Source organism: Ochlerotatus camptorhynchus, unplaced genomic scaffold (assembly GCF_037179485.1).
Source record: "Ochlerotatus camptorhynchus isolate MF236.1 unplaced genomic scaffold, CSIRO-AGI_Acam_v1.1 ptg000355l, whole genome shotgun sequence".
Taxonomy (NCBI): domain Eukaryota; kingdom Metazoa; phylum Arthropoda; class Insecta; order Diptera; family Culicidae; genus Ochlerotatus; species Ochlerotatus camptorhynchus.
Genome location: NW_027040843.1, coordinates 7,058 through 22,248, shown reverse-complemented (window position 1 = coordinate 22,248; position 15,191 = coordinate 7,058). Strand labels below are relative to the sequence as shown.

Sequence of the window (15,191 nt, the reverse complement as noted above, 5' to 3'; positions counted from 1 at the left end):
TGCTAAGAATGATTTTTCTAATGTTAAATAGTTGGGAAGTAAATTCCATTGAATCACGCCTCTAACGAAAAAGGATTTTCCATACCTTGATGTGTTGAAGCGCGGCAGTTTGTACTTCCTCGATCGATTGCTTCTGAAAGACTCCAATTTATTGAACAAATAGCCGAGTTGTTTTGTGGCAGCAAGACTGAACAGAAACAAGCAGCTTCTCATGTGACCGAATTTATTAAAGGGACAACCAATGAGTTGATGTTGTAGGTGTGAAACACTTGAGAATCTATTTAAGTTAAAAACATAGCGTACGCAAGAATTAAGTGCAACTCGTAGTCTAGACAGAGCGAAAGACGAAACTTCGAACAAAAGAAAATCGCATGCAATGAAGTGAGGAAAAAGCAAGCTTTTAAACAATTTAATCTTGGTGTCCACACTAAGGAATGAGCAGGCTAGGTTTAGTGTTTTCAAACCAGCAAATATTTTGTCACACTGTTTTAAGATAAATTTGTCAAATGAGAAATTTTCCTGAATTGTCACTCCAAGGCTAGTAGCATGCTCTTTAAATTCAATATTTTGGTTGTTAAATACCAAAGTGGGTTTCAAAACATAATTTCCTCTACTGTTACTGATAAAAATAGCATGTGTTTTCTTAATATTAATAGACAACATGTTGTTAGAAGACCATTCGTAAACTCTGGCTAGATCTGCATTGATTTTTTCCGAGATATCGGAGAGGTTCCTGAACAATCAAAGTACAATTGGACATCATCGGCAAAAAGATGAATTTTGCAATACTTTAGTACACCGGGCAAGTCATTTATGTATAAGGAAAACAAAATTGGGCCAAGAATAGAACCCTGAGGTACTCCCGAAGAAATAGGAATGAAGGCTGAAAGTATTCCATTATTGCAAACGGCTTGCATTCGACCCTTCAAATAAGACTGAATTAAAGTTGTCACATGATTAGAGAAATTGAAATTTTGACGAAGTTTTCTGCACATTATTTTATGGGAAATAGTATCAAATGCTTTTGAATAATCCAGGAGTATCAAAACTACCGGCTTGTTATTATCCAAGACAATACCAATACTTTTAACATCGCAGTTTTCGCACTGTGTTTTGGACGATATCCTGATTGATGGGTATTGAGAAGATTATTGTGATCGACGTATTGACAAATTTGCAGCTTCAACAAACGTTCAAAAACTTTGGATAAAGCGCTTAGAATACTAATCGGACGTAGGTTGTCTATGGCATCACTGGAAGATTTCTTTTTTATGGGTATAATTTTTGACTTTTTCCATCCATCGGGAAATCGGCTGGTTAAGATGATGGAATTAAATATGTGAGTAATTGGTTTTATAACTAAGGGGCAAATAGTTTTCAAAAATTTCAATGGAAGCAAATCTAGTCCAACTGCGTTTGATTTTACATGATACATTGCATTTATTACATCGACCTCACTGACGATATCAAAGTAGAATTCATTCTCAAGAATGTGTTCTTCATTTTGACTTTGGAAATTATATTCATTCGAATTACTAGAACAGCTAAAGTTCTTGGCGAAACTTACATTAATTTCATCGGAATTTAATCCGTTGATCGGACAAGAGTTGGTTTTACCAACACCCATTGATTTTAATCTTTTCCACAATTTTTGGGCGGGTAATTTGGGATCTAGATGCACTGTAAAATTTTTTTTTTCGCATTATGAATGAGCTGGTTGACTTTATTGCGTAGTCGTTTGAATAAATTGTGATCATCAATGAGCTTTGAATTTTTCCACGATTTGTACGCCAAGTCACGATCAACCATAGCTTTGCTTATTGAACTGTTAAACCAGGAGTTTTCTTTTTTATCTGAATTGAGAACACGAGTAGGAACGAAATCATCGTACAGATTTGTCATAGCAGTGTTGAAAAACTCTAAAAGAGTGTGTGAATCGGCAGTTTGATAGAAACTCAACCACTCGAGTTCATTATAAGCATCCAACAGCCCATCAACATCCATGGAATTGTAATACCGAAAAGAAGTTATGTTATCGCACTGTTCCATGTCAAAATCAAACGAAGCAAATATAAGATCATGATTGGAAAACATCGGGACATCTATTTGATTAAATCTTAAAACTTTGGACTCATCATTAAAAAGCATTAAATCTAACTGAGAAGACCCATTCGTATGGAAAAATGTTGGTTGATTTCCTAGAGTAGAAAGATTGAACGATGAAAAAACTGACATTAATCTAGAGGTTCTGGTAGCATTAATATTAAGTAGGTTTGTATTGAAGTCTCCAAGTAAAAGTGTATGGCCGTAATTAGTTCCAAAGTTCAGTAAAATGTTGTCAATATCGTCAGTGCAATCAACTTCAGGAGGATTATAGAAACAAGCAAGGAGGATTTTATCATTTCGTATTGAAATTTCCAGCGCTAAGTATTCGGTCTGCGATACATTAGCTCGATTTTCCGATTTCCCGACAACATTGAATTTGATTCCTTTTTTATATAAATCAGAACTCCCCCTCCTAGTCGTCCCACTCTGTCATGTCTAACGAGATTATAACCTTGCATTGATAAAATGGTGCTATCTATTCTCTCATTGAGCCAGGACTCAGTCAAACAAACAACATCAACTCTTGCTATAGAAAGTATTTGGCGTAATTCGTCGAGTTTACTAAGCTTGCGAGCACAAATACTCTGGCTGTTGATGCAACACACTGAAAGCTTCCCTTGAACCAATGCCGATTTCAGTACTACTCCGGGTAAACACACGTTCGTTGAGACGTGATAGATGGAATTATCAGCCATAAGCATGAGAAAACGCGGAAGCAATTAGGAGGAAACGATAATTGAGTACTAAACTAAAATCTACGTTATCAAACATTTCAAATTTTGTACTTCATTTACAAGATGTGACGCAAATAATTATGAATAGCATTATTCACCAATACAGCAACGCTCCATTCCATCTCTCGTACCGCCCAGTCCTCGGGCCCAACAGCAGCAACAGCAACAGCAACAACATCAGCCCTATAGTTCAACTAAAAACTTTAACTTTTAGGAGGGGAGACACGGGATAAAAAGGAGCGGAGGCAAGGATGTAAACAATAGCAAGAAAGGATAGGTCAACGTTGCATTATATCTTCCAGTTCACTCTCGGACATTACAGCAACCGCACGATCACTTCCATTCGTTTTGACGAAGACGATCCCATCTCTAGTGAAGACTCCCGAAAGTTGTCCGTTTTTCTTCATCGCCAGTGCTTTGGATCGTAATCCCCTCGTAGCGAGCCCAAGGTTCTCGTTGATGAAGATCCGCTGATTCACCGAAAATCCAATCTCCAAAAGCGATAGGTTGCGAGAGCGTAGATAGCGTCCGAAAAAATCGTGACATTTTTTTGCCGAGAGAAAGCAGAAAGAGCAGTACTCTAGAACAATTACTCATTTAAACAAATTGCATGAAGTTACGTTTTTACAATTAAATCGTAAATGTGCTCCCCGCCAAGGAATGTCCTCTCATATAGAGTTACACTTGTCATACAACAAGCAATGAGTTCCCAATACGTTCAGCCTTGCCAAACCGAATAGCCTTGCCAAACCGAATTATTAATCTACCTTTCCTACACCCAGAACAGCGAACCCGAATGCGCGGATCATGTTACATCTTTCAATACGCTAATAGCCTAGCAAGTACAATGACATCAATGAAACAAACATAGAATTGTCACACCGTTATAGGCATCTCACTTTGCCTACAGTAATTAAATGTAAATCACACCATGCCAATGCATCAAATTGTAAAATGTATTATGACAATAACTCCGTATATAAACCCAAGCAGTTGATTAATAAGGACAGATACTTTCGATCAAAGAATCACTTTGGATTGCGATTCTCTCCTGCCCAACATGGTTTGGACACCGCTAAAAGGAAAAGAAATTCCCCAAGGTTCTGCGATCCTCTTCTGCTCTCTGGGATAAACAGATGAGGACACCGCATCCATTCCTTGATTATGCCGCGAGCCTACATACTTGTAAAAAGGCATAATAGTACTTAGTGTCGCGGTTTGTTTTTCTTGGTATGTGAAGTTTAAAATGTGAGAAGTCTAAAAGACTGAATTTAATGTTACATTTCTCGTTCCTTTCCGTTAGCCTGTAGAGTTCAAACATTAGGTTAGAAGTTCTAACCAGAGTTAATGTACACGTGCATCCATCCCGCGTGATAGAGACACGCTTTCTATAAGATCGTAGGTGCCTGGTACATTTCGAGACGTATTATTTCGCGTTTCTTTTTTGTTCCTACTTGCCTGATTCGTGTCACATGTGCTGTGTCTCATGAGCTAAGCTCGGCGAGCTCCAGGGAGATCGGCAGCGCTCCTACGTCCTGCGTGCATGCTTAAAGTGGCTGGTTGGTGATAAAAAAAACAGCAGAGCACTGTTGTAGTCCTGTCACATTCTCGTGTTGCTGGCACAACTGATTGATTTCAATCAGTTGGTATTCAGTTTTTGAGAGTTGAGAGATTGTTGTTTTATAGAAGTATTTCAAACGGAAGATGAGTTAAACGATTACGAACCAATTACCGGCGGAGTTATTTGCTACCGATCCATGCGCATGGAATTTTCATGGTTCAAAAGATTGATTTAGCTCCACCAATCACCTGATCATTATCACAAAATTTGTTCTCATTAGGATGCACTTGCACGAACTGCACTTGGCCCTTTGAAGTTTATGTGGGAATTGAAAAATTGAACGTTAGGATTATTAGTTATTGATTGATTAGGAAGATAATGTTCTTATGGCATGGTTCATTTACTATTCAGCAGACAAAAAATTGATGCTATTATGTCATAAGGGCAAGATGCAGTGTTGCCCTGAAAACAGCCGATTAATCCTACCAGCACGTTATCAACTTGGAAATTAATTAAGAACAAATTTTCTTGACATTCAACAAAGTTGTAGCTGGGAAATTTTCACGTAAGAGGGGGGGCTCCGATGGACAACTTTTCAGTAAATCATTATGGTGCAGGGCTAGAACGATGAGGACAAAAAAATACACTTTTCTTATAGTGCAGAATCAGTTCGCCACCAAATAGCTCAAATTTTGGGATATTGATCAGCTAGATTTGGATCCGATTGATCTTGGTGGATCAAATTGATAGGTATTTTGCAGCTGGCAGAGAACCAATAGTTCGGAGGGCCCTTTAAAAAAAAATTTCGTTGTTGAAATTGATTCGTATGACTTCATCCATCAGTATTTTCAGCCTTTCAAGCTGTAGCCGACATCACTAGTTAATTCAAACATCTTCTTAAATTTGAGAACTGTTCAAATATATTTAGACAAAAAGCATGGTATGTTCGTCCCAAGTAGTAGTCAACCTGAAAATATGATGAGAAATAAGAAAACTGGATTGTAAATTTTGGGATGAATCTAACATATTTGTCACACTCAACGGTCAGTATATGAATCGAAAACCATGTTTCCAAAATGTTTATTTAGTAGGTTCAATATCTTTGAAAGCTCTGTGGAGCCGAAGGACTAAACAAATATTACAATGGAGATCTAAATCGATTTCCTTTATTATTTTTTTTTTTGTATGCAACGCATCGAATCTCGACAGATCCACAAACCCTTTCTGTCGAGGATGCTGATGTTCGTTTTTGCATGCTTTATCGGCCTCCTGAGGGCACGTCCATTATCACCACCTCTTCATGCAGCACCTCTACCACTTCCTCTGTTGATTTACTGGTGCTGTCTGACAATGCACCTACAGCCACTACACCAGGGTAAGAACTGCTATCCGAGTTGCAAGGAATTGTGTAGTTCTTCAAGAAACTTCGTGGTACTTCAAGGAACTTTTTAAAAGTTCAGGAAACTTTCTTGAAGTTCAGATTTTTCTTTAAAGTTCAGTTAACTTTGTAGAAGCTCACTGAACTTCATTGAACTTCGTAGAGTTTCATCGAACTGCTTCGGTAACTCTTCTTCTACGTACCTGAAAAAGTTATAAGACAACCACACTTAATACACCTCGCCGCTCGTAATTGACAGTATGGGCTGTTCATACTGTTGCTAATGTGATTAGTAACACTTATGCTTCCTAATGTTCCTTTAACTGTTTTCACTAGAACACTGTCCTGTTTTTGAATGTTTCTTTGGTATTATTATTATTATATTTTGTTTTATGCATTAAGACCAACATATGTCAGATAAATCATGTGCCAAATTTAGTGAAATTATTTGAAGTTCTGAGATCATGGAAAAGTTCAGAAAAAATCGTAGAAGTGGGAACTTTATACAAGTTTAGGTATCTTCGTAGAAGTTTATTGTTTAATGGCAGGGAACCTCTTTATTATTCAGGGACCTTTTTTTATAACTTCAGAGCTTTGATGAAACCTCATGGACTTGAAATAGTTCAGAGAATTCCGCACAAATTCAGGAAATTTCGTGCGTCGAACTTTGCGCAAAATCAACGAGAAACGTAGACGTGAAGCAAGCTTTGATGAAGTTTTGTGTACTGCGTAATAATTCGAGGAACTGCGTATAACTTCATAGAAGTACAGGGCATTTTGAAAAAGTTTAGGGAATTTCGTAAAGATAGAATACTTCAGGTATCTTCGTTTCAGTTTAGGGAACTTCATAGCAGTTTGTCAGGGATCTTAAAAATCTCAATGAACTTCCTGAAGATGAAGATTTTGGACCATCGTTTAATTTCAAGGTACTTTTTCTAAAACCTAAGGAAATTTTGTAGATGTTCAGGAAACGTGGCATAAGTAACAGGATATTCTTTCAGATATGCTCCCTAGATAGCCAGGAAGTTTTAAAAGATTAGCATTTGCTGATGTTCTCCTGATCTGAATTAGCGAGTTGCTAAAAAAAAGGATGACTTAAGAATGTGCTTAAGTTTTTGAATATCATAATTTTTCAAATGGATAGATCAACTTTCAACACGGTATTTTCCAAATTTAAACCATACACTCTGGTAACATGGTGGCAACATGGTGATTTGATTGGTTGATCTGTTGCAGGTTGTAGCAATGGCTGTACCACTTTCTGGTTTGTTGTAGCGAGATGGTGGCGCTTGGTGGTCACTTTGTGGAATTTGTGCCGATACTCAGGCGCTTCCTTCTGACACTGTTGGTATACAAAGGCAAGGTCGCCCATTATCTAACCGAAAAGGTTATTTCTTCTAAGCGATTACGGACATCGACGCGAAAACGATGCCATCGAAACCCTCAGAGCAATGGTCAGCAGAAGCCACCTAGATCGTACCGTGCCAACCAGAAAGCGATTTGAAGGAACAGAACAGAAGGTCGGTAGACTTGGTGATATTAATAATTGGAATGGTAAATATATCACTGCACTGGTCTACAAGCTCATCTGAGTTAAAGCCAACGATGCCCGCCCATGTCACTATTTTGCTGCAGCTATTTAGCATAGACCGCGCCATCACCCAGTTGGTCACCGCTTCTGTTATAGAATTTATCTGAATGCTCGATCACATGAGGCACATTAAAAAAAATCTGAACATTTTTAAAGTAATGGTAACAAAGTACAAGTGAACGCGTAAAGGTAATACGCAGAGAAAAAAAATGTTCTGCAAAAAATTCTTTCACCCATTGAATTATCATAACATTGCTGCATTCGTAGCATTCCGATATAATCTATTCGTATTTTGAATCTCATCTAACAATGTATACCAGTTGTGTTGCCGATGAATGGTTAAATTACGTTGAAAATGTGAACGTCTTGCAACGGTCAAATCCCCGTACTAAACAATACCGATACACTTTTTGTAGAATTTTTGTCCATTCTATATTTTGAAAATAACGTGTCAAAAGATGTTAGTCATGCAAGTGCAGTTAAGTGTTGAACCGGTAAAAATAAACAAAGAATATTCTAATTGACCGGCAAATTAATGGCTTTTGCTATTAGAGGATTTCAAGAATTTAAGCACTGCAAATATATGCTACCTTTCCTCTAAAATAGGAATGGTTTGTGCAAACGCAAATGAATGTCGGTCAAAGCAAGCAAGTTTCAACAGCCTGTATTTCACTTACCTACACATTCCAGAACTTCGAGCTCTGCAGTTCTAGCATTAATTGTAGCACATGAGATGAGGCACATGAGATCAGCGCGAGCCTCGCGCACGCCAGCATTTTTGGGTGTCGCATTTGTTTCTTGCTCGTATCTTATTCCTGCGTGTCTCTTTCTCGCTCGTTACATGTTGTTTTCGTTGCGACGGGAGACGGTTTGTTAAGAGTCTCGGCAGCACATTTTTGCACACACGAGAAAAATGTAACTCTGGTTAGAAGTAACGTGCGGCCAAATTTTTGTATGTGCAAAGTGTATAGAAAGGTAAGGTGGATAACGTCTTTTGTGTGGAAATTTTACTTAAATATGTCGAACAGCCGTTCGACGGCTTTTTGTGCAGGATCGTTTTGTGCAGATTGGAGATTGCACCGCATCGCTTCTAGCGATACATGGCTTTGCTCGGCACACCGCACCCATGATGAAATTTCACGCTCTCTAGACCCCACGCTTCAGCGTCAAGATTCCCGGTTTGGGAAGAATCCGGAACCTATTCTCCGACAGAGCGTTGGCCAAATCCACCAGCATCCACAACGTGAACTAATGTGCTTTCGTGCATAACCGACGATCCCCTCGTCGACATCTGCGCCACCGGCAATCGGCGCTAGTATCAGTACCAATTCGAGGATTCAATTGGGAATTTCCGCATCATACCCGTCCGGGGTGCAATGCGCAACACCAACACCGATCAATAGAGTGCTTCTTTGCCGACCTCACTCCGACAACGGGATTCTGATGTGCCGATACGGATAAAGCAGCGACGACATCGAGTGTGAAACAAAATGCATGAAAATCTTCACACACACAAACACATGAGCTCGAAGACAAGTAAAAGGATAGGCTAGCCATCGCTAGAACCAGATCAAAAAACCGCACACACGATTAAGGAGAGCTACCAAACAAACAAACAAACATATGGAAAGGAACAAGTTTTGAACAAACCTAGGTTAGGAACTCTAATAAATTATATAATGATTTCCGTTGTTTGCCGCTAAAATAAATGTTGTTTACGTAAAGTTTAAGCTTTCCAGGTAACGTTAATTTTGGTTGACTAGGTTTTTCACATTTGACGTCGTTCTATTTTTGCGTTATTTGTTGTTAGCATAATTTCCTCCAGGTTGGACTACCTGGGAAAACAGTCTCCGCACTCACGTGTCACGATCGGTGGAAGAAATCTGAAAGGGGAAGTTCCTCCAGTGATAATAAATGTGCGTGGGTGTTGTTGTGTTTGGGTAGAACGGTGGCTAGCACCAACTTTCTCTTAAGACTGTTTGAAGCAGCCTCTCTCTGTGAGGATCTCAATCCCTCATGGGATAACAGTCTGCTGAATCGCCCTCAAACTAATTTTCGGTCTCTTCTACACATGAACCCGCCCTGAGGCTGGGTTTCTTGCCGGGCAAATCAAACCGTGACGAGGTGGCGCTTAAGCTAATCGTTTTGAGACAGGAAGCTTATTCAGTGGTCGAAATCTCGCAGGTTGCGAGGCTTCCGTTACGATGAGCTCGTGGATCTGGCGTCGCTGGGTGCCAAAGCCGAATTCAAGTTGGGCAGAGTCGGTATGACTTGCCCAAGAAACATCGCAAGTTTTATTGAAGTTTTAAAGCACTCTACAAGTCTAAATAAGGGTCTACAGAACCTTCATAAAACCTGAATTGTTACTTGGGTTGGTCATCGCCCACCTGAGGATTTGACTTCCAAGGTGGAATACTTCACCCACGACATTCCCGGTGAGAAACCGTTCATGGTCGCCATCAGGGGCCTACCAATCTTCTACCCGAAGTTTATCGAACATGACGACGAAAATGTGAAGGCGTATCCGGATTGCATTTTCCTGGTACACTTCCACAAAGAAACGGTGACGCTCAACGCGCTGAAAGCCATCCGCTCCATGAACTCCATCATCGTCCGCTGGGAGCCATATCGTGGCGGCCATCGCGATGCGACTCAGTACCAACGGTTTCTGAACTTTGGACACGGCACCCGAAATTGCAACATTAAGCCACGCTGTGGCAATTGCGCTTAGAACCACGCCACCTCCGAATGTACTGCGTGGCGATAGTGATTGCGTTATCTCTTTCGTTTTTTTTTTTTTTTTTTTGTGTGCGTGCTCCGAAATGGGGTTGTTTGTTGCTATTGATTCCCACACCCAATTACTGATTCGGTTGAGAGATGTTCGTAGACGCCAGTTTCAGAGGACTGGAGATCTGGGCAAAAATGTGAAATGACCGATCTGAACAGGCGGATTGCTTCCAGAATGGACTCACTCCGGAATGAAAGTTTCGGGCGTGTTGTCCAGAATTTGGACGACCGCTCCAGACCATTCTGGAAGATAACCAAGGCCCTTAAAACTCATCCCAAACCCGTTCCACCTCTCAGAGTGCACTAGAACTCATTTAACTGTTGTTTGTAGACTACTTATTCACTCTCGAACTCATTGCCTGGTAATTGAATTCCATTACTAGTGTTGGGGGCGGTGTTAATTTGATTATTTGAAAACTGGTGACAAATGAATATAATGTCTAAAATTAAATTCAAAATCTGGTACTCGCTACAATCTATGTGCACAACTACCTTTATTTATGGTACAATTGTAATATTTTAGGGGATTTTTGTTTGATTTACCGGTGCAATTTCTAATTTTTAGGGGCAAAAAAACTATTTTGTATTGGTACATATCACAATATGCTATGGGCTCGTTTTTGTCTTTTAAGGTACATTTTACATTTTTTATTGATATATTAAATGGACTACCATTCCAGTATTCTAAAAAAAAAAATGCTGTAGTGTCTTACGATTGACTACGGTTCCAGGAGGGATTGCCAAATATCACTATCCACAACCAACCAATCAGTCCCAGAACAGCGGTGCCGGTGGTGTAGTGATAAACGTGATTGCCTATCACCCCAATAGGCCTGGGCTCAATCCCAGTCGACGCCGCCGGGATTTTCTGAGGCATAAAGTGGTCTCCGGTCTATGAGTTGATGGGGCCCGATAGGTAGGTTTCAGAATGATATTCCGTATGATCCCAACATTAATTTCAGAGAGTTCCAATAAAGCGGAAACGGAAAAGTTGTATTAAGATGCATTAATGGTGTGATTTGGTTATATGAATAAAAGAATTTACTTTGCTTGCTCTGTAAGAAAAGCAAGTGAAAGTAGAGTCAACTCCTTTTATTCATATTCATATTGATTGAAGGATAGATTCTATAATCATGCTCAGAAAGTTGGATTTAAATACAGTAATATCCTTAAGCTGCATGATTTCAATTCTACCAACCACCAAATTTTTGCCAAAATATGTATGATGTTTTTTTGTTTTTTTTTTTTTATTGACATTTGAGCCTTAAGACTTTTTTAACCAGTTCGTTTAATTACTAGGTTCAGTCGTGTGTAACACTCTGCCGTGCCAACAATCAGTAGTGTTTGAATTAACATTTTAAACAGCAGTAGTTCTAGGTTAGTATTGGGTACCAATTACTCGTGACGGGCTCGGGGTTAAAGGGTAACAAATTCGATTGGAAGGAGCTAGGTAGGAAACTGGTTTCTGTAGCCTCCTTCTGATACTACTCTCGGACGGTTGTCCAAATCCTGGCTGGGCAGAGGCAAGTAGCACAGAAACAGGAGGATAATAAGAATGGGACACAATGGCTGGAAATTGTTTGGAATGGAGGGGACGGTCACCTCAGACTCTAATATAAAACAAACAAAGGAATTCGTGGAATGCCTGCATGTAGGAAAGATCACGGGTTCCCAATACATCTCTTACTTCACGGAAGGGTTGTCTACCTCGGGCCACTAGGGTATTCAACAGTCGTGCTCTGGAGACGTCATTACTCGGCCAATACCAAACTGCGTGATCGATGTCCTCATAACCGGTTCTACACCTACATATATTGCTGTCAACGAGGTTCATTATGTAAAGATGTGCCTCTAGCGAGTAGTGGTTGGACATAAGTCTTGACATCACGCGAATGAAGCCCCGACCAGACCTTTGAACCACGCTCTCAAAGAAACATTTGGAATAATGGAATGTAACCACCGTCCAATGTCCAATCGTTTTGCCAACTTAAAGATAACTCTGACGTACTAATGGGAAACATTCATCATGTGAAATTCTTCTATCATAAATCTCGCCTTGTTGTGCGCCCACCTTTGCGAGAGGGTCTGCCTTCTCATTGCCTAGGGTTGAGCAATGTAAGGGGACCCATACAAAGGTAATGATTAGATTGATGCAAAATTTGAAATTTTCGCTCCACAGTGCTCAAACGATTCCAAATTGGGTCCTGCTTAGCCTCCAAAAATTCGAACTAGTTTAGTAAGAATCTGAATTGGCACAAACCATTTCAAGTTTATATGGGAATTACTATGGGAAAACTTATGTTTTTGTTTATGTCTATCTAAAAATTCACCACATGACTGTGCTTTCAAAAATGATAGCAATGATTGTAGCAAATTTTTTCAGCTACAACTTTGTTCAAAACCACTTTTCAATCAAATGCACGAAACAAAAGTTATTAATGATTCAAGTCACTGATGTCTTATGATTATGCTCATTCAACTGTTCAGCAGGCAACATTGGTGTATCTGGTGAGAAGAATAGAGCACAAATATCATGGCTACTATATCACACTGCAGAATACAGTGTTGCTAACAGAACAGTTGCTTGATCATGCCATAAGATTATCAATCTTTTAAACAATTAATAACTATTTAATTTGACATTTGGCCGAAAAACGATATTCCGCAAAGTTTGTAGCTTAGGAAAATTCCCGTAAGAATAGTTATAGAACTTTTCGAAAAAGCAATATGGAAAATGAGTAGAAGACAATGAACAAAAAGTTTGGTTTTCCCATAGTAATTTCCTTATAAACTTCGAATGATTTGTGCCAAGTCCAAATGAGTTTAAATTTTGGGAGGCTAATCAGGACCCGATTTGAAACCGTTTGAGCATTGTGGAGCGAAAATTTCAAATTTTGCATCAGTCTAGTAATCATATATGATCTTTCGACCAGCAAACTCATCTGCTCCTTTGAGCATTAAGACTTGCTGTCAGATAAATTTATCAAATAAGTAAATAAATAAATATTATGATTTAGGTCCTCAATTTGGAAATCAAGATAACAACTATTTTCGGATTGCGAAAATGCTTCAGATATCATGCATCATGATTTTAGTTGATTGAATTTCAGTTATGAGTCTCCAAGTTTGTTTTTGTATTTAATATACTACTGATTGACTCGTCCCTCGGTTTCCACCCACCCTCCCTCACCCGAACGCCCCTTTTCACAACTTTTACACTTCATTTCATTCTACCGGGGTGGACGCCGACAGGGAAAAAGATATGACGGGTGAAATTGAAACTTTTCTACCACCCGCTGATGCCGAGATGTGTGAAAGCCGGCTTTCCTCTTTGATTGTACTGTGGGAAATGCCGTCTGACGTATTACCATCCACCCTTGCCCTCGTACGTCACACAAACACAGACTTTGCTGCGGTGTGGTGGTGGCTGGTGAACACTGATTGAGAGACACGTGTTTGTTTATTTATGTTGAAGGGAAGGGAAAAATGTTGCCTTTTATTTCTTGGTTTTTTTCCCGTCCATTTATCCAGGGTTTTCCAACTCGCATTAGTAGTGATAATGATCTTTGATTCCTTTGGGAAACATTGGGGAACGGAAATAAAGCAAACTTCTTCATTTCCCGGATTGAATTGATGAACTGTGGATTAATTTACTTTCTTTTCAGGATGGAATGGGTCAGCTGAAGATAGTTTCCGGAGGCATTCAACTGACGGGGCAGGCAATGGTTCTGGACATTTTACGAGCTTCCTCGATACGTTCCAAGCACGGGCAACCGATTTCTATAGGTAAGGCGTGGTCAATTAGCTTTTTCGGTGTTAATGCAATCTAAATTAATTAACTTTCAGAATCTTCGCGAAACTTTAGTGTAAACACTCGTGATTTCGAGGGATACTTGGAAAATCAACTATTTTTGGGACACGATCGGTTAGAAGTGCTGGCGAATCACTTTCGAGTGTCGGACGCTCATGGCACATCCCTTTTTGCTGTCGATCGTGATGAAGTCTCCATTGGAGCCAGTTCGCTCCGAGTCGAAGGAGAAGGTGGAGTCATCTTCAAGGATTCGATCCAGACGCCTTTAGTACGGGCAGAGGCCGGGAAGGATCTGAAGTGAGTTTGTTGACTGATTCTTAGACAACTTCTTGCTAGGAATATGAATTGATTTATTTGTATACTCTAGATTGGAATCACCAACACGATCCCTGGAGGTACGCGCAACTCAGGAAATATTCATGCAATCACGTGCCGGAAGCATTGAAGCCAACTGCCTCAACGATCTCAAGCTGCATTCTGTGGCAGGAAGCGTAAGTTCTTTGAACCTTACGATATACTCTAGCGTCCTAAACTTTTACGATTTACGTCACGTTCTAACAGATCCGCCTGGATGCCAGCTCGATTATCATGCCCAATCTTCGAACCGTTCAGGCTCCATCATCTTCCTCGTCTGGATCGTCCCGAGACCATGGCAGCAGTAGTTCAACATCCTCTTCTTCTTCGTCTTCGTCCCACAGTAAAATCTATCAACTGTGTGCCTGTTCCAATGGAAAACTCTTTCTCGCTCCGGCCCACAGCATATGCACGGCTGACGACAGTGCCATCTGTAGGTAATATTTTTTACTCTCACTTCCCGTAGTAGCAATTGCATCAAAACGTCATCAAACAAGTAGCCTAATTATGCATATAATGAAACCATGAACTTAGCTAGCCATGAAATGTGTAAATAACTACGAACGTCCATGGCCTACTGCGTGTAAAAATTCGACGCAAGGAAACATTCTTGTTTTGACACAAGTTAAAAATCACGAACCCTTTAGAAAAAAAATATAGCCTAAATTTTTTAAATTCAGGTTGAATTCCAACAACACGAAGCAATTGTTATCGGAAATTTGTTACATTTTTTTTTTACGTCGGTCACTTCAATGTGATTTCCCTCCACCTAAACCAGAATCAACCCCTTGTAGTTAGATGTTTGAATGCGGAACCAAACACAAATCATCACCTGAAATGAACAAATTCTTCAAATTAACCTTCTAGCG

General features: G+C 39.7%; 1 protein-coding gene across 1 annotated transcript in view; it reads left to right on the top strand.

Annotated features, from left to right (window-relative positions):
- Positions 1 to 14,933, top strand: part of LOC135709193 (uncharacterized) — a 345,728-nt gene extending 330,795 nt beyond the window's left edge. The window contains exons 5-8 of the mRNA XM_065231416.1: positions 13,823 to 13,943; positions 14,004 to 14,265; positions 14,336 to 14,459; positions 14,530 to 14,933. Coding sequence (XP_065087488.1) covers positions 13,823 to 13,943; positions 14,004 to 14,265; positions 14,336 to 14,459; positions 14,530 to 14,763 — 741 coding nt within the window. The 3' untranslated portion in view covers positions 14,764 to 14,933. The remainder of the gene's footprint in view (positions 1 to 13,822; positions 13,944 to 14,003; positions 14,266 to 14,335; positions 14,460 to 14,529) is intronic.
- The last annotated feature ends 258 nt before the right edge of the window (positions 14,934 to 15,191 follow it).